At 36.3% G+C, this 21,196-nt stretch overlaps 1 protein-coding gene across 8 annotated transcripts in view; it reads left to right on the forward strand.

Annotated features, from left to right (window-relative positions):
• pum (pumilio) overlaps nucleotides 1-21,196 on the forward strand; it is a 344,999-nt gene that overhangs the window by 254,911 nt on the left and 68,892 nt on the right. For all 8 annotated transcript variants that reach the window (XM_081769609.1, XM_081769610.1, XM_081769606.1 and 5 more), the window contains 2 exons: nucleotides 3,267-3,360; nucleotides 14,309-14,389. In XM_081769609.1, coding sequence (XP_081625735.1) covers nucleotides 3,267-3,360; nucleotides 14,309-14,389 — 175 coding nt within the window. The remainder of the gene's footprint in view (nucleotides 1-3,266; nucleotides 3,361-14,308; nucleotides 14,390-21,196) is intronic.

The raw sequence follows: 21,196 nt of genomic DNA on the forward strand, positions 1-21,196 counted from the left end.
GAACAAAATGAGATTTCTTCAAAAATCTCAAGGATAAGAAATAAATTCGAGACAGAGATGAATCTTGATATTCCTAGTGGCACGAGAGCTATTCGTACAATGTTGCATGGCGTATCGTTAGATTTGGAAGTGTTTGGTGCAGTGCGTAATCACACAAGACCATCTTTGAAGCACAAGTTTCCATTTTCATTAAAGTCTCCTGCAGCGTCAGAACCTATGGAATCCTCAGTCATGAGAACAGTATCCCCCCCTTTTTTTCACATTCTTGGAAAATAGTATTAATAGGGTTATGAAATTAGGTGAAAAACGGCAAAAATGGACCATAGCAGCACCTGCACATCTCTCTGGACTTGATTCTATTCTGATCAATTTCTTAATTGCTATAGTACATTTTTGTGTTCCAGTACTTCGAATAACTCTTGCGATGTCTTAATATCCAGACTTCGGAAGTATGCAGAAATAATTTTAACCTGAAATTTCTTTATAAAATAGTTAATGGAAACTTAAGATCGGAAACATTTCTTCATTAACTATCCTTACATGTCTCTACCCGCATAACCCGGAATACCCACCTATTCCACCTTCCCCGCCCTAGGTTGGCAGTTATACAGGTCTCGTTTTTACAGAATACCGAACTGTTATAATCATTTGACAAGTTGTGTGGACTTTTTTGCTGCCCGGTATCTGAAAGAGCAATTGAGCGAGTTTTGGCGAAATAACATTACTTTTGCACTATTTTTTGGCGCTTTTTTTTTCCTGTTTGTTTACATTTCCCTGTGTAAAATGGCAAAAGTTATTCTGTACGAGAGCCACTCTTTATATTTTCAGCCTAACAATGAAAAAACAGTAATTTGTCATTGAAAATTGATTATATATATATATATATATATATAAAATCTTTGATCAATACACGTTTGCATTCGTTCGAACCATAGTTGGTTGTTAGATGTCTGAGAGCTCGCATTGTCTTGAAGAATGATCCGACGCCGCTTGTTTCCTTTCCGTATTTGACCGAAGACCTCCGGCAAACAAATTATTGTGTACCATTCAGAGTTAACCGTTCTACATTTCTCTGAAGATACAGTTTTCCCGAAAAAACAGGTGACCATTTGTTTCGATGTGCTTCGAGCGCGAACAAATATCGTTGAATTTGGTTCGTCTTGAAACATCCACACAGTCGACTGCTGTTTACGTTCCGGCTCATGTGCATATACCCATGATTCGTCACGTGTTACAATATTATATACGTCTTTTGAAGCACCGCCATTGTATTTATTGAGCATTTGTGTGCACCGAGCGACGCGAGCTTCTTTTTGAGTTTTTGTCAAATTGTCATACTTAAACGAAATCAAACCTTTACTACAGCTAAACGATCATGTAATATTTTATGGAACTAATGCCTAGGGTTGCCTCAGTCTCACATTGTCACATGAGGATATTGCAGTATTAGGTTTTGCACAGTATCAATATTGAAGTACATTATGGTCAACTATGTCAAACGTTTCTATGAAAGAAAAAAAATAGCGCCTAACTATAATCAGTGTTGCCAAGACTCAAAATATAGTGGCCCTCGTATCTGGGAATTTGTTCAGAATACGTCTGAGAAAGCAGATCATTGTTGTGTAGATGGCACTATTTTAAGTATATTATCCTTTTAATTGTAAAAATAGACATAACTAGTTTAGTGCATCGAACAAACAACTATTTCTTGTCGGTAACCTGCAAACAGTTTTCTTGTACTTGCTGGTGAAATTGCACCGATATATATATATAATATTGGGAGGGTAATAGAAAGTTGATACTAGGGGTATTTATCTGATAAGTGAAAAATAAATTGTCCAATAATAAGTAGCATGCTCCTTCTTTCTTCTTGTCCTTGTAATTGTTTGTTATATTTCATGGCAGAAATACAAGGAAAAAGAATATCTGATTTCGTAACTGAAGTAAAACGCTTGCTGCTGAGAACAGTAAATATTTTCACCAAGCTTGTGTGTCACATTTCCTTCTAATTATTTTATGGCATTGAGTAATTAAGAACACCCAACGAGTTTAGAAACGATTGTTTTATAGTAATTTCAAAAAAAAAAAAAATAACTCGAAAGATATTACTTTTTTTTTTTAAGCTTATAGGAAGAAGAAAATATCACTTGTAGAATTGTTAAGCTCTTTTGCTTCCTCTCCTTCCATCTCTTAAGTTCATTGAACTCTGGTTGCGGTTGAGGCAGTGCGGCATTGCTTGCGAACAGTTTGGCCTAGTGTGAGATTGTCTTCTGGAGCATAGCTCATCCGCTTCTGATCCAGTTTTTGGAGTTCTTGTGTGCATAAGAAACTCGTCGATTATGTAACTGTCGACTACCAATGTCCTATGTATTATGATAGTTAATGAGCACAGTCTATTCCCTGTATGGCTATAGAAGATAAGGAAGAACAGTTGCATCAGGTGTCTTTGTCTTTTCAAGTAATGTGACCTAAACTTCAGAATTTTATTCCATATGTCCATTGGAATTAATAATGGTTGCTTTTAACGTATATTCTTCATACGCTTCCATGTTTGTGGGATAATATAATTCTCGAATGCAGCTACTGGCGCTGAAAACAGATTATAGGACAGTGTACTTAGATATCTTCTTATTTCTTTGCAGATTATCAGTGTTATGGAACATCCGCACCAAGTGTAGAATTTCTCTAATTTCTAGACTGGTGACAATGTACCGGTATATAACGTGAGCTCCTTCGTGGCTGAGCGGTTAGTGTACGCGCCTTTGGCGTGGGAGACCCGGCTTCGATTCCTGGCGGGAGCTCATGTGGTTCGGATTCCATGTTAATCAGTAGGTCCTGCCTCATATAGCCTCGCTGCTAAGAGACGTTGAACTCAAAATCAACTCAGTGTCATAACATCAATCCAAATTACGTCTAGATAGATATCAAAAGGACTTCTGAGTTGCCCGTAGTTCAGTTGAGAAGCCAGGTTCCACAGCCGACGCCAGGTCTTTCGTAACGTAAGGGAAATTCGATCTTCCATATAATCAACGTGGTAATATGTACAGACTCTAGTAGTGCTGTTCAGATTACTGTATTTAAGCGTATTATATTTAAGTATTAACTATATTTAAGCCAATCAATTAAATGTCTTACGTGTTCTTATCACGCTAGTAAATTAAGTAAAATATTACTTCATAGTAATAGCTGATTGTATATGTAATATGCAACTTTGTTTTATGTATCAGAATACTTCATTACTAATGTATGTTATACTTTCTTTGCAGCAATTGTTTCGCAATCAACAACAAACAACTCCACAGCAAATTCAGCTATTACAACAGCAACAGTATTTGGCAACTCAGCAGCAGCAACAACTTGGTAAGTTAGCGTGCATTCCTTGCTTATAGTAGTTTTATTAAGCTGCTACATATTGTTAATCACTCTTTAGGCTTTCTTTTTCGTCAGATCCTACAAGTCATCAAAATAATCCATAAAAGCTTTCATGGTAATGTGGAAATAAAAGTTCGGTTGATTAGTTGACCTGTAATGCTATTTCCAGAATATACATATAGGGATATGAACTAATGATTAATTCATATCGCAAATGAAGGTTTTCAACACATTTTGAGTTCAGAATATTTGCTCTTGTGTACATCTAATTTTCCGTGATTATGTATCAATTTGGGGTGCGTAGTTCCAGAACTGGCCAGGCCTAAACAATGAAATTTGACAGTCTTAACAAAGCATGCAACTGGAACCTCTTACCGGTATTTAAGACCTAGTTGAATATTTTGCCCATTTGAAGAAAGTGTTTTGAAAATTGTACAATTTACCACAGCATGTTGTCCACCCAACCTTGAGTAAGCCGTGAATTTTGTATACCGTTTGAAAAAAAAAATGGAATAAGACATGAATCTAGAACTTAGAAGAAAATAAAAGTCGTTTCGCGTTGCAGAACTATCCTTTGTAACTATTTCAAATTTAAAAAGGAGAGGGAGGGTCGGATCGCGCCTTGAGTTCCGCAGCGAGCGGTTTTTGCTGTGTGGTCAGTAAACGTTATTTTTACAACTTTAAACCGTGAAAAAATTAAATCATTTTGGACCGTGAAAAAGCTGTGGATTTACTTAGGAAGTTAAAGTGGGAACCTTGTACGATTGTTTTTGAGAAACCAAGTAAGCGTACAATATGTTGTTTTTCTTCTTGTTTTATCAGAACGAATTTAGTCAAAAGACTTTAAATTCTGTTCAATGGTAAGTCGATATTGAAGATAAATACGAAGTAATACAGTGGCCCTGTAAGGACTTGATAAGAATATGCACTGAAGAAAAAATATAGTATTGAAATTAAATATCAGTGAAGCTCTATGACTCACTTAACAGTTCTTCAGCCCTCATAGCTTGAAACCTATTTTTTGTCGTTATCAAAACTTCCGAGCATCTCAGCTTATTTTCAACTATGGTCAGCGCATCTGCTTATATCGCCATAAATTGCGTAGTTTTTTAGTTTTTAACAGGTTGACTGCCAAGGTGATTTGAGGGTACTGGTCCCAGTAGGCCATAAATTTCATCTTACCTTTGGCTCGATTATGGATAGTTATATCACAATTCTGTCGCGATATTTTGTTTCTCCCGAAAATGTACCAATGGGAGCCGAGCACCTTATGTGATTCTCATTGTCTCACAGTAATTTGTGACAATGAACATCATATATGATGCTCAAGAACCTGGATAAGTTAGTAATTTGTGATATCAAGCATGAGCATCATATATGGTGCTCATGGCCCCAGTGAAAAATAAAGTGAGCACCACATATGATGCTCATGGCAGTCAACCTACTGATACCAGACAAGAAAAGTTCCCGGAGACTATAGCAGGATGGATTTAAAATCAAGTAAATACCTTCATATTAAATGTTGCTGCCATTTAATTCCATCAGAATTTCAGTCGTAGATTTAATTTTCCTTGCACATTTTTCGCCTAAGTTGTAGTGTATGTGCCAGCTTTTAGAAAATTTAAATATCCCGTTTGTAGGATCCTTCTATATGTGTCCATTATCAGCGAAAGTGATAAGTCTGTTTTAGTAATTGAGAATTTATTATTTTATTGTTGAGATTTAATCTTTGCCGTGTTGAACAAGAAGAAATATCAATTCTTGTCCATTCGTCATACAAGCGACGATAAGTGTGCGACATAAATTTAACACACACCTTAAGTGTACTGTGATCTGAAAAAATGTTCAAATTCGTTGCCTTATGTTAATGTGAAGAGGTATCGTATTTTTAACATTCTGTGCCATTCGATAATAATAAAATTCACTCTGTCCGAAAGTGATCAACACTACATTTCTATTTTAAACGTGATCTATTCTTTCAAGACTATACATAGCTACAACTAAAACTAGTGGTGGGCACAAGAACCGGTTTTTGAAAATTTCCAACAAAAAAAAATTGTTTCGGTTTTCAGAACCAATGTTTTTCACCGGTTTTGGTTTTATTCGGAACCGGTTCCGATTTTTTCAAAATTTGTTCTATTTCTGACCAGAATAGTGTTTCGTTGTTCTCCGGAAACCGATTCCGTTTCCACAGAAATAGTTTTGTTTTTTTTTTTTTTTTTTTTTTTTTTTTTTTTTTTTTTTTTTCAAACATTTTCACCTAAATCAGTTTCGGTGAAAACCGCACCGGTTTTGGAGAAAACTGAAATGTCGGTTTTCAGATTTAGGTTTTTCTGGAAACCGGTTTCCTGTTTTTATAAAAACAGCTTTTGCCCATCACTAACTAAAACATATCTAGACTTGAGGTTATTAGGCTGTTGCTAATGAATGTCCGCTTTGACCTCTGGAGAAAACACCTCAGCAGATGAAAAACTAATGATACAGATCGTCTGACTTTAGGTGACGCTGTTAAGGTTTGCCGCGAACAGAAATCAAACCAGCTTTCTGCTAGAAACAAGTCAGAAAAACCCTCGTTTAACTCTTACAAGGTCCTTGCTTTTTTAAATGTAAATTTTAAACTCTCACTCAAGCAGGTACTGCTTCATTGCTGTTTTTCGTAGGATCATGGTTCATATCTCATTCTCTTCAGAATAAAGAACCCTTTCAGAGTACAGCTTATATGCTCACATCATACACCAGAAACGGAAAATTAGGGAAGTCCTGAAAATTTCCGAAAAAAATCCTTTCTTAAAATTTTTGAGCTCCTCGGACTCGGATTGACGTCAAGACGGAAAAAAAAAAGTAAATAGGGGTGTACACAATGCGTATGCAAACTTTCAATATATCTTGAAAGCTAAGGGCGAGAAATTTTTTTTGAAAATTCCTTCATCAAAAAAATCTGATGTCACTGCCCCAACCAACCAACCACCAAGTTGATTATCTGGTTCCAAAACGCATGTAGGGTGTTCTTTGGCCCATGTCTGACTTTAAAAAAAAAAGTATATGACCTAAATATGCGGCTAAAGACCACTGTATTTTGGTACAAAAACGTACCATGAATCTTAAAAAGGTTAAGCAAAATTCAAAACCGCATAACAGAAGTATAATCTCTCACTCCTCTAACAAAGATCACATAGCGTCCAAATGTAAATCAAAACTAATAATCTTTCTTACATAAAATGTCAAATTTTGTTGTGATGCAGGTCTATTATAAAGCAGTCCATCAAATTATTATAATAAAGGCTTGTTAAAAAGCAGTTCATGTTGTTGTAATGTAAACTCAAAGTAGTCCATTATATAAAAAAAATTTCAGGGTATCTATGTATAAAGTGTATAACTATAAACAGAGTTGTTCTAGTAAAATTAAATATAAGTCCAAACATGGTAATCAACAAATGTAAACATTAGTAGGAACTGTACATATAAATAATTTTGAAACAAAATGCCATATAATTAGGCATATTTTAAAGTTAGGTTATTAGGGCGTGATTTTCACACTAAACATAAATGTGTAATCTCATTTTCTCAAATCAATCACACAAAATCAAAATCCCTAATAAAACTCAAGTAGTTGTTAAAGTTCCCACAACTAACAATAAAATAATTTCCCAAGTAATTATTTAGCAAAATCTTTAACTTCAGCAAAAAAAGGGGGAGGCATATGAACATCGTTCAAGTGATAAACATCAGAAAAATAATAAGTCTTCCATTAAGTTTAAAACCATAAATCAATAAAATTAGCTTTTGTAAAATAAATAAATAAAGCAAATTCACTCAAAATTAAACCACAAAATTGAAAAAAATAAATAAACTCTTGGTGAAATTAAAACTTGATTCAAAAAAAAGTAATTGAAAAACTTTGCATTAACTATAACGATTTATTTATCCTGTCACCAGTAGTGCTATTCTAATTTTTTTAACAACCGGTACTGTACATTATATATATATATGACAGAGAGAGAGTAGATGCAGGGCTCATAGCGAGTCACTTTTTAAACTAAAAGTTGCTTTTTTTCAAGTTGGTCACTAAAAGTTACTTTTTTGGGAAGTAAAGTGACTTTTTCGTGATTTATGTTTTGCATTGGCAGTTTTCTAGGAAAAATATAAATGGAGAAAGACAGAAACTTGTTACTCATTACTCCTCTGAAAGCTTCAGTACTTGCTGCCACATGTGAAACAGTCAGCTTTATTCTCACTTCAGCTTTTATGCTTTCTAAAGAACAGTGGATGGATTGGTGGGTGCTTAAGCTCTCAAGGTGGGGTTGAGAACCCTTCTGTGTTAATTCTTTCCTCTATCATAATAGTCTTTAGTTTTCTCTCGTAACAGTTAACGCTCCGCTCAACGTTGTGTGTGTTTGTGTGGTTCACCATGTTCGTCTTGTGTTATGCTTCTTGTATGTTCTTAAGAGTAGGTGATGAATTTGAATATTTCATGGTTTTGAGAACTCTCAATGGTAAGTTAAATATAATATCTGGGATAAAGAAATTCGGAAATAGGCCAGAACTGGTTCCACTCACTCAGAACTTCTTACATCTGCTAAGTCTGTTACCGTAACTACAAAGCATACTAAGGAAAAAAAAAAAGGAAGCTCAAAAAGATGAGGTGAAGAAGAAAAGATGAAACAAAACAACAAACAGAGAGAGGTGATGGAGAATTGACAAAGGAAAAAAGGGACATGATGAGGTCTCGGTCACTTTTCAACTATTTGAGAGACCAGACCACTATGAGCCCTGCAGATGGATAGCTAGGTAGATATGATTTTTTTAGAAAACAAATCTTACAAGGTAGACAAAACCATTTTTTCACGGATATCACAAATAACAAATAGGGACGTATACAGCATCTAATACAAGATGTTGCGACGAAATTATGTTGCACAGCGAATATTGAAAACGAATTGTCCAAGAGAGACGGTTGTCAAAAAGTATTGGGAAGACCTTCATCCAGCAATGGATCGGTAATTGACAATAATGGTAGGTATGCGCTTCAAATAAAAAATAACCCTCATCTCATCACTCGTATAACCCCAGTTCTCATTCTTGATATATTAGGAATAAACGCTTATACCTTATTCTGAGGTGTTCAACCCTATAGCTATAAGAATTTCTGAAAGCAAAGACAAAATTCACCGACCCCCCTCCCCGCCAGTAATTTTCTGATATGTTCAGAACAAAGCAAAGTTCTTTGAGTAGGTCATTTGTTTTTGGCTGTGAAAAATTTGTATCCAACAAGCTCTCCCTTCCAGCTGCCTGATATATCAGTTTATGACTGTATAATAAACGATTCTGCAAACTCGAAATATTTTAACAACCGGTTCTAGCGAACCGGCTGAATAGCACTACTGCCTGCCACAAATTAACAGCTGCGTCACCTATAAGACATTCAATTCGTGTATAAATTAAGATTGCTATGTAATCTATTTAGATAGAGGTTTCGAAACTACTTTTGTTATCTTTGATATAGATAATAATGTCATATTTCCTGGAGAAATGTCAGGAATTAAGTTGGGCGGCGTAACCCCACGGCAACTGCGCAGTATTCCTGCTTCCATCAGTCGTTGAATGTAATATGTTTATTTAAAGGGCTTGAAGATTTTACAGATATATCAATCTTCGGTGTGTAAGTTTTAGTGTTGGTGTAAGATTTTATAATAAAAGTTTACAAGGTGTTCATCCATATCCTTCAGTTTCTTCGGCGAAAATTTAGGTCAGAAATAAGTTTTCCTGTGAAATCTAGTGTCGAAACACACAGTGATCAAATCAGTGCACGAAAATCTTGTTTTAAACATTGAAGAAATTCAAGGCTTTCTTGCAGAGAACGATAAAGAAAACAGTGACAGGCTAGGCTAGTGTTTACATATCGGAGGCAATATATGGAACTTTCTCTCTTCTACTAGCATTACACTATGCCTTCAAGAGTATGCAATGCCTCAGTTTACACTCTTCCCCATAGCACCACAGCTTTTACAAGATTAATTTGTGTCCAAAGAGAGATGCACAACCTCAGTCAGTGATCTTCACCTAGAACATAAACAATGCAGGGAAGTTGGCTGGAGGGTAGATAAGCATCACTAGAATAGAAACAATTGATGAAAGTTGGTCAATCACCTACAATGAAAGCGCATCAAAGGAAGCCGGATCACTTTTTGGGCTCTTCATGAGGAGTTGGTGACAAAATCACTCACAAAAGACTGCAATACTTCAAGAATCCAACATGATGTCGTGGATTCACGAGCAGCATATTTACAGTGGTGGCAAAAAGTCCTGAACACATTCATTTTTTTGCCTAACTTTTGTGTTTGACTTCATTTTTCGTTATGAAATTATTACACTATCTTAAATATTGTTATTGATTTTAATGTATTTTCTCATGCTAATTTCAAATCTGTTTGTAGATTTCATCTAAAGTAAATAGTTTCATTGATACGTTGAGAAAAAAAAAAACTTGACAAGAAAGCACAAGGTCACTGTAAGAATGAGTGTGTGTGTTTTCAACCAATGAAATGCTCCGTTATTTAAACCAATCAGAGAGCAGTAGCGATAAAGGGTTGAAAGAAGAAGGTAAAACGTGGTTTAGTAGTGTATTGAAAGCAATTTGAAGTGCGTTCGTGAAAAATATTGGAATTATGGCTGTTTTCATATCTGCCTGAGAATAAAAAGTACAAAATAATACATTTGAAGGAAGAAGGTTATTCTATGCGCCAAATTGCTGCTAAAGTACCATGTGGCCTTTCTACTGTCGTGAGAACTTTGAAAAGATTTTCTGAAACAAATTCTATTGCGGACAGGGGGTGATCAGGACGACCAAGAAAAACATCTTTACGTGAAGACAGGTTATTGCACAGAATTTCACTTTCAAACAGAAATCTTAATTCAAGGCAAATTTTGAAACAATGGACTTTGAGATCAAATGTGAGTGTGTGCCCAAGAACTGTTAGAGGAAGACTGCTTGAGATCAAATGTGAGTGTGTGCCCAAGAACTGTTAGAGGAAGACTGCTGGAAATTGGGTTATGAGGCTGTAAAGCGCGCCCAAAACCATTACTGACTGAATTTCAACGCAAGAAGCGATTGACGTGGGCAAGGGAATATTCATTATGGACTATTAAAGACTGGGAAAAGGTCATATTTAGTGACGAAAGTCGGTTTTGTATTTCTGGTAACCAAAGTAGTGCCTATGTAAGACGACGCACTCATGAGGAATTTCGCCCTCAGTTTCTGAAGCCCACCGTAAAGTACCCGACAAAAGTGATGGTATGGGGTTGCATGTCTTCTCGTGGTGTTGGAAGACTTCCCATCGTTAGCGGAACAGTGAAAGCCATGGATTACATTGAAATACTACAAAATAAATTGCTACTAACTGGAAGAGATCTTTTTGGGAATCAGTCATGGATTTTTCAAGATGATAACGCCCCTTGTCACCGTGCAAAGGTAGTCCAGATATGGTTCAAAGACCATAGTGTGAATAGAATGAACTGGCCAGGACAGTCTCCCGACCTTAATCCGAAAGAGAACTTATGGTTTAAAATTGGTTATGAAATTTCAAAGAAAAATAACCTTCAAACAAACGTGAGTTAATTGAAGCTTTAATATTTTCCTTCAACGATATTGTCACGAAAGAACTTCTTTTGAAACTGGTGCATTCCATGCCAAAAAGATGTAGAGCCGTAATTAAAGGAAACAGCTGGCCCATAAAATATTGATGTTCTAACATGTGACAACAATGTAATTTTCAAAATGCGTATTAAATGTACCGTATTTGTCAATGTTCGTGTTATTCTTCTATTCATATTATGTTATTCTATATTGTTTTATTCTGCACATATTTCGCATTATTGTGTTCAGGCAGCTTTACTACAAAAAATATTTTAGGCATTAGAAAACTAGTAGTAGATTTGAAATCAGCATGAAAAAATACATTAAAATCAATAACAATATTTAAGATAGTGCGATAATTTTATAACGAAAAATGAAGTCAAACACAAAAATTAGGCAAAAAAATGAGTGTGTTCAGAACTTTTTGCCACCACTGTATGCTCTAGTGTTGCTGTTAACTGGGGATGTGGCTCCAGGAGATATAAGGAATGACTTTGCAGATGTTTGCAATACTATATCAATGGAATTTATTTTTATCTGGGACCTACAATATGGATTTGAGAGGAAAATACGGAAATTTAACATAAATGGGCGATTGTTTTGTCATAATTCATCTTTGATTCTTTGATTCATCAAAGTAGCTTCCACGTGCTTTGATAACAGCTTTACAGACTTTGGGCATTCGGCGTATCAGTTTATGTAGAGTTTCGGGCTCGATTGCTGTCAGGCTTTGAAAAGACACTCAAATAAGTGTTCCCACTAGACGGACGCATCTTTCGAACTGCCCTATCAAGCTCATCCCACAGTAGCTCAATTGGATTACAATCCGGTGATTGTGGGGGCCACACCATATTCTTGAGATCTCACTGTTGCTCTTTTGCTGACAAACTCCCAACAGTGAGATCCGAGAGAAGTAGACAGGGCAGCTTGAGAGACACCTATGAGGCATTTATTGTGTGTTCGACTTTCAGTTTGCAGTGTAATGGCCGTTTTGTATCGCATGCGTACGTAATGCACCATCACAACGGCGCGATATTTAAGTTTGTCTTAATTCATCCACAGGAGGTCAAAACCTTTTCACCTTTCATTTGTGAGCAAATTGTAATGCATTCTTATGTTACATTTTGAAAATTTCTTTATTTCGTGTTTGTTCGGAAACTTTTCGGGGGTAGTGTATATCAATAATGTGAAGATGATTCTGTACATGAATGTAACAGGGTCTGACGTATTTGACCAACATCAAGAGTTACCCAAATTTGCACAAAGACAAAACACCACACCGCAGCACGTAGTATTCATTTCCTTATTAGCAACAGGAAGGTAGTTACCATCAAATCGAAATGGCTTCGTTGAAATGAATCTTTCAAGGGAACTTCAAAGGTAGACCCATCTTCATTTCACGAAATTATTACTGAAGGATTTGAGGTATCAGACAGTTGTCACTTGCTGGAAATGATATATTTCACCTAGGAGCTAATCATAAAGAATCTGTTACATGCAGCCGATGGATCAATCAAAAGATGTGAGAGACTTGTCCATTGTAGGGTTGCAGATTTCTTACTGCTTCTGCTTGTGTATGCAAAACAAATAAGTCGTGAAATTTGGTTAAAATCAAGAGACTACGAAACCATGCTACATCAAGACTCATGGTATCAGACTACCGGATGAGCTTCTGGAAGGTTTGTTTTCAATTCATGCCGTCAGTGACATGACACCACTACTGTTGTCATGATGTGGTACTAACAGTCAGTTTACAGGCATTGGAAAGAAGTGTGCATGGAAATTATTCCAGCGATTTCCGTACCTTCCTCACAATTTCAGTGAGGAAGGGTTTGTTGACTGAGTCCACTTTTTTGTTACTACAGCAGTTTGTATGTAGTCCTTATCGACCGAACTTAACAAGTACATCTATTCATGAAGATCACTGTGCTTTGTTACGGAAACTGATAACAAATGTTGACTCACTACCCCAGCGAAGGATGTCTTGACTCGACATGCATTGAGACCTCACTTTCAAATTAGGATGTGGAAGCAGTAATTGAGGACCGATCCAAAACTACAGTCACTTATTAAATGTGGAAGACCGCTGATTCATTACAACCCAGTTGCTCGTAGCTGTGTCTAGGGAATAGGGGGTTGCACCACAGCGTGTGGATGCAGTCGTTCAGCTTGATGCAAGAATTGTCCAGATAATGAGACAGATTGATAACAGAAAACTGGGTGTATATATATATATAATATATATATATAATAAAGACTATCCATGGCTTTGGATTGATTATTTTATCAAAAGATACACTGACCAAAGCTTAAAACACATTTTATTTTAAATTATATGTCCGAAACCGTTATTATAATTTAAAATATAGTGTGTTTTTTAAACTTTGGTCAGTGTTTCTTTTGATAAAATATATATAATGTAATATAATTGATAACTTCGTCTAAGAAAATTGCTTAATATTTCCCAAAGACACAAGGGTGGTTATTTTGTACTGCGATATTCTACAACAATAAAGCTGACATTTCAGGGTAATAATAAAAATGCAATTATTGTTAGTGCATTACTAATTTCTATAATAATTATAAACCTTTATTACACTAATGCTGGAACGGTCATTTTGAACTTATTCTGTAGGACGACAGTCCCATTTCAGAAGTATCAACTTTTACAGTCGAGTAAAGTTAGCTCGGAAAAAAAAATTGAATATCCGATTTTAATTCGTGGTGAGGAGTTACACTGGAACGATATATCACACGACACACTTCTAATGGAAAATTTTAGACCTGAATTCCAGATGGCGGACTTGAGTATGGTCTCCATTGTAGTACTACACTCCGTCGGGTGCAACCACCTTACCTGGACGCAAGATATGGCCTTATTCCCTCTAGCCGCTTTAGGTAAAATTACATGGATGTATCCACAATTTTTCGCTGATAGGTGTTGGATCTTACACGTTATTTAAAATCACCGGACAAACTTACTTTTACAATCACCTTTACGTTTCCTAAAGAACAATTGTATTGAAAAAATGTGCTTACCTACTTTTAACAAAACATGTGCAACTGATTTTGAAGCCCTTTTCTAGAATAGTCCTCCGGACTGAGGTAGAAATACACCGTCAATTAGTTGATTGTTTTTGTTTTAATGGTAACTCTCCTAAATGATCCATATACTACTAAATTTAGTAATTACAATTTCCAATTTGCAGTTTAGTATGTCATAATTTTTTTATTGATGTTAAATGTGTAATACTTGAATGAAAGTAATGTTACGCTGAAAAGTTTCCTCTTGTTTCTTTATAGGTATTGCTGGTCCCGCTGCGTTTACAAGTACGCCCTATGTAATAAATGCACAAGAACCCTATGTCGGAACTCTAATAGCAGGTAGAGTTACTTTTTGGATTGAACGTTCGTTCTGTATAAATAATGTATCAAAGGAAGTAGGCGCGTAGTATATTTATGTATGTAAATAATGTACATAATTAAGATTGTCTAAATCTGTGTTCTTGCTTTTACTTAATTGCTTTAAATTTATCGGTATTGCTTCCGTTTATATTTTAAGTATCACGTGTAATGAGGTCAATGTTGAAACCAAATGTGGTCTTTTTCTGAAAGGGGAGGGGTTCCATTTTGTGCTTTAGGTTTTTTTTCGTATTAGTATTTCAAATTTGTCCATTGTGATAAGCAGTAAGTTGCGTTTTATGGGGGGCAGGTGGAAGATTTTCGTCATATGTTAAAAGGTAAATTTTCACTAAATCAAAAAGCAGCTCAGACTTATAATTATTAATTTTGAATGTATGTATGCGTATTCTTGAAATCTGGAATTGTTAAGAGCAGGGCCGGATCTAGGGATGGGGGTCAATTCAGGGCATTTGCCCTGGGGCGCAGCTGGTTGAGAGTATGTAGGGGGCGTCATTTCGATGAAAAATTGGGAGAAAGGAGGGTAGATGTACGTCTTTGCCCCGGGCGCAATATTTCGTAGATCCGGCCTTCGTTAAGAGGCTTGCTGAAATCATATTTTTTATATTGTTACGAAATTTTGTTAAATCGAGAAATAGAGCTACAATTTTTGTCTTATAGATTCCTAATACTGGGAATATAATGATAGTTTTGATAATGGAAATACAGTCTATTGTAACGTGCAATCTCTTGGGCGTTACGAAAAGCGGCTCCCCCGAAGAATTCCTTACATCGGGCATACAGTGCTTTAATTTCGCCGAAAAATGTGCTTTTTCTTTGCTTTTATAATGGTTTTTTATAGCCATCTTAATTTTGTTTTAATCTTCAAAATCTTCTGCTCTGTAACTCCTTTTTCAAATTGGAAAAATGAAAATAATCTTCCAGGGTACGTGTGGACTCTGAAGTGGGTATAAAACCTGTAACTTTTAATACTTACGTCGAAACACTTGCCATGTGAACCGGCTCGTTGTCTTAAATCAGCCTCACAAACGTGAGTCATAAATTTGAGTAATATTGATCTTTCATTGTAGGCTTCTTTGACAGATAATCACAGAGATATCTTCGCTTAAAAAAAATAATCAAAACAGACTTTTCGACCTTAAATTTCTTTAGTCTTTCTCATTTGTTAGTCCACTCCATAGAATACGGATCATATTGGCAAATTCCAGTCTAATCTGTAGTTTGAATTCGCGCAAATTTTGTCGAGATTGTTTATGGCTAATTCCACAAAATATTTACTACCCTCCAGTGATCATTGCTTGTAGAGCGACGTGGGCATTGTCGGTACCAAGCGCGCGCTAATTTCATGTTTAAGTTACTAATCAACCTGCCTCAGTTTTATTCTTCGGTCGACCAGAATTAAATTTTCGCCTTGTACGACGTTTTCTTCAGTGACTACCGACCCATGATGCCATGGGCGTGATCCATCTTCACAGTTCTGTCGCCTTTGTTGAAATAGGCTATACAATGGTATACGAAGACCCAGAATCTTTTACGATATGTCTTCGAAAATTTCTCCCGGCTACTTCCCTTTTTTTGTTAAGTAACTGCGCGGTGGGCAGAGTTAAGAGGATCTTTGGGATTCTGATAAGACTTCTGTCATTCCACAGATAATAGTGTAATGAGATTACTAATAAAATGAGGTGGTATTTATGCTACCAAAGAGTGCCGCAGTTAGTGTTATCAGTAATGACTACAAGACTTATTGATAGTTACTCCAGTTCACGATCTTATTAGCCGCTTTCGTAGTTTGGGAGGCGGAATCACTGAACATTATTGATGAAGCTGTGTAGTTAAGATACGTGTCTGTAGTAGGACAGATGTAGGTGCAAAATTGTGAATCTTTTCGATTGTGAGTGCGCGGGTATTTGAAGTAAGTATATCCAAGATATTGATTCCAATGCCTAAAGGAATGACTGGATACAGTACCCATGATTAGACCTCATCAGGGAAGACTTATTAGACGGAAACGGAGTCAAGATAAGAGGGATCGCCTAACATTGAACGGGATTGCCTGAAAATTCTATAAACCTAATGCTACATAACACAATCAATGTCTGAAACATGCTATTTTAACAATGCCAGGCCAGCAGTAACTGCGTAATCTCAATATCTGTGGAGGAGTTGCAATTTCTGAGCAACTGATCACCGCTGTCAAGGCGATAGCGCGGGAGGAATGGCACCGAGAACAAAACTTGTACCACCGATGATTTGAAGAGAGTAATTTGATCGGATGAATAATCTTACTTGTTCTCAAGATTTTGTACATGGCGAACCCCTAAAGAGATGTATGTGGCAACTCAATGCTGGTGCTGACAACAGTTAATATTCTTCCATTGTGATTACGTGGACATTTTTTGTGTCCAAGTGCTTTCCTTAATACAGATGTTGTTCCCTAATAATGGCGGAGTGTCTATAAATAATAATACGCGAATACAGGCAGGAAGACATGTTCAAGTGTGGTGATGAGGAACTATAAGATATTCTTTACCGCTCATTTTCGCAATTTGAATATTGTTGAACGTGTATGGTTAGTATTAATCAACCAAGTCGCATTTTATCATGGTGTTTCCATTGTTCTGATAACGTTTGCACCATTCCTAGTTTTGACGATATTGAATAAAAGGATAGTCACTTGGTGGTAGTGCTTTCATCTCTGGTGCAAGAAATGTCGCATTTTTGGTTCCATGTGAACTTATGGTGAACGTGGCATTTATGGATGTGTCGAAGGTATGCCGTGTCGTATTCTTAGCTTACGTGGAAGAATCTAGCCTGCTTAGCCTATTAGTTAGGTGTGGGATCACGAAGTCAGTAGAGATAGATAAGACAATAAGTTGCTGTCCCCTGCTTAGAGATCCATGAATGAACTTATATTGACAGAGCCAGAGACATAGATTGATTAGGAATGCCACATATACAAGAACTATGTAATTATGATTTCATTACAGTCACGCTTGCATATGCCAATGTTAACCGTCTTCTCTGATGGACAGGGAATAAATTAACTTCTTGTACGAGTAACTCTCTGGACTGAAATTTTAGTTACCTGAGAAACTGAGTAATAATAATTTTTAAAAAATCACTTTGCAAGGGACCAATTATTATTTTTTTTTTATTGTACCATGTTTTATAAATATCCTTTGAAAATGAACTTTTAATATAATTTGTTTCACTGTAAGGTCTGTTAGCACATCAAAGATGATCACTATACTTTTCACATCCTTAGTAAGCTTGTAATTGATTTCTTGAAGTGTAAGTACAAAACAGAAATGACTTCACAATTGTTAAGTACGTAAACCACTTTCTGATATTCCAAACGGATAAATCCACTCTGGATACAGTACAATGCAAACTTTTCAGGTAATGGAGGGAAAATATCAGACCTGCATCTGGATAAACATAACGTAATTATTGTGCAACTAGTAATTTTTCATGATGAATATCATTTTTGATATACTATACACGAAGAACTTAGTTTCCATTTAGTGGATAATCTGAAATAAGTGTGGCAAAGCTGAATAAAAGTTCGGGATTTAACAAGAAGGCTTTCCTTCTAAAGCTAACATTTAAATTTTTAAGGTAAATGATCCTCATGGAAAAAAAAAAGTAAGAATCGCCAGACCTTTTTTTCAATGAAAATAGAATGCCGCGTGCGGATATGAACATAAACTTTTTTTTTAACAGTATTCACCCGTTTTTTTTACCACCTGCGGTGGTCAGTTCAGATGTTTGTTGTATTTATCTTAATTAGAACTTCATTTTACAGAGAAGTAACAATAGAAAATCAGTAAAGCTGAACTTGGTTGACGTACTGGTTATTTTAAGTTCATGTTCGTGTAATTATGATGGTACACTTCTGGCCAAGAAACCTAGATTGCCTTCCAGAGGCTGAGTTCAAAATAACGTGGATCCTTATGTCCATCAGATCTGTACTTACGGGAAATTTATTTTCCTTCCTTGTGACGGAGAGAACATAACGTCTTACAAGAGCAATATACGATCTTCACGTTGCCGACAAGTAATAATGCACAATATTTTTTTGTGACTTAACACGATTATTGTTTGGTGAGGATCTCTTTAGAGGCCTTCAATATAATATCTCTGCGTGACAGTGTAGAAATCCCAACATCCTGGTAGCTTCAGTATTCCATCAAGGACGCCATCTTTGTGAAGCTATCTTATGATTCGGGTAACAACTGCAGAAAGCTCTTCCAGTAATGGAAACTACGCCCATGCATACGTTGTTTCAACGTGGGGAGCAGGTCGTCGTCTGGTGAACTCATCAGGGAACTCATGACTATAGGAAGTATGAGGTAACACTTCCTAACTGTATTTGCGTAACTGCGCACAGTGTTAGCGGTGTGCGATCGAGCGTTGTCCTGGACCCGCCCTATGCAACTGCTGTTGGGTTTTCTGCGTTTTTCTGCTCAGTTTCAGCAGGAATTCACAATAATATGCTGCTGTGAAACTTCGTCCGTTATGATAATGGTTTGGTGATTGTAAGAAAGAAAAAAAACCTTTGATTAAGATCGACGACACTTTTCTGGCCTTGGAGAAGATGGAGCTTTCCACTCGGATTGTGATTTCAACTCCGACTCAGTCTTTGATCCACGTTTCATCAATAGCAATAATGCGACGCATTCCGTTCAGCAGTCAAGAAGTGGAGGTAGAATTTTTTCTGTTGTGTAAATCACTTGTCAAAATTCGGTATACTGATTCACAACGAATCCTTGTGATGTCAGAAAGTTCTTCAAATGTCACACGGCGATCTTGTTTAAGTGCATCTGCCATAAGTTGCACACTTGTTTCATCGGTTGATGATTTCAGCCCTCCCGTTCTTGCATCATCCATTATCGACCACTACGGAAACGAGTAGCCCAAGGATGAACTGTAATACGGTCCATTGTTCTCTCACCACAAACTTCACATAAGGCACTATGAATTTCTGTAGGGTTTTTACCATGTAACATTTCAATCTTATGTACGACCTTTGATCTTTCCAACACTTGTCACAGCTACACTGCGTTCACTAGAGATTGCACAAGCGCGCATCCTGCTGCCTCAAGATTCAACTGACGCAGTGTTCACCTCAATTTCATCATTCATTCTGTAGTGTTACTATAGTGTGCATTATTTATAAAATTACCCTCGTATATGCAAATTCATATTACATTGTTGATCCAGTACTGCAGTATTGAGTCTAAGATAATTTCATGGCAGAGAAAGAATATTCAAAGAATTCATGAAAAAACATTACAAGTTCGAATGATCCCAGGATTGGAATTAACATTTTGGATTCATACAGGCTTATGCATGGATTAAGTTGTCCAATATAAAGAAGTGATGTAAATATAGCTATTGAAATTATTCTGAGGAATGCTGTCATAAGAATCGCATCTTTTTCAGTCGTATACTTTCAATTTAAAACGAGGTTAACATAATGAAACAATATTGTTCTTGTGTTTTTAAATATTTAAATTTCTCTTCCTGGTAGGTGAAGTTGCCATGAATTTTTGCTTAAAGTAGTTTGCTTTTGGGTCTAACTTTAAAATAAGAGTAACATTTTTGTTTAGTTAGTAATGTTGTACGCTTACACATCGAGACTAAAGAAGACTGTGATCGTGAGAGGAAATAATGGTAGAATGAAGAAAGTTCAATCGGAAAGAAGAAAGCTCGGGAGGAAACAAGCCAACTCCCGAGAACGCCCACATTCACAATATTTGTCCACCTCTAAATACAGGGACCCAATTCACCAGAGATAGCAGTACATTCTTTATTAGATTACAAATCATTACATTCTTTATAAAGATTCTTCTAATCATGTTTAATGATACTATAGTGCTGTCATAATGTTTTGATCCGTGGCAAAAATGCGAACTAAAGCTCGTCGCTAAGCGAGAGAGCCTTGCAGCAGTCTACACCAAAGGAAGTGGAATTCCTTCAACCGATATCAGCGCTTGGAACGGGAGATTAGGTGTCAAGTCATTGTTGTATATTTATAATTACAGAGCTGCTTGCTGAAGAGCTTTACGGAAAATAAAGCACAAACATCTTTTATCTGTTTTCCGGAAAAAAGATAAAAAGAGCCCAGCTTGAAAAGAAGAAAAAAGAAAAACCTTACTTACCTTATGCGCATCAGAATTTAATGAGGTTTTTATTTCCTGCTAGTTCGTAATATTGACATCACAAGAAAATGTGATTTCACTTGTTTCTTGAAATCTCCAACCCTTTCAGAAACAAGAGCAGTTTTTCTCCCAACCTCCAAAGCCAAAGACAAGTCGAATGAATCACATGTTATACAAGAATGTTTTCAGATATTCTTGCTTTTACCGTGCTGATTCCAATGCGTTTTCCATAAATGCTCCGTAGTTTTCAAGGAAGCAAGGAAAGTAACCAAACGAGGGTATGTTTTGGAGACGCCGAATTGGATGTTTTCACTATCTCCTTCGCTTTTAAAATCGCTGTAGATTAAAAGTAAAAATAATGTATCAAGTTTACGACTTAAAATTAAGGTTATTTCCTGTATTGCAGCTATTTTATTTCATATGCATACTGCATATAACATTTTCATGTGCATACTGCAATATTCACCCCTGACAGGGGCAAAAGTGCAAGGAAAAATGAGCCAGATGTAAAGGGAATTCGTAAGGGTTTAAGGTCATCTTTTCGGACTTTGTCCCTAGAAGGCAATATAGGTTTTTGTGGCCAGAAGTGTACAAATGTATTCTTAAT

The sequence above is a fragment of the Thermobia domestica genome, chromosome 8, assembly GCF_964235325.1.
Source record: "Thermobia domestica chromosome 8, izTheDome1.hap1.1, whole genome shotgun sequence".
In the NCBI taxonomy this organism is placed as follows: Eukaryota; Metazoa; Arthropoda; class Insecta; order Zygentoma; family Lepismatidae; genus Thermobia; species Thermobia domestica.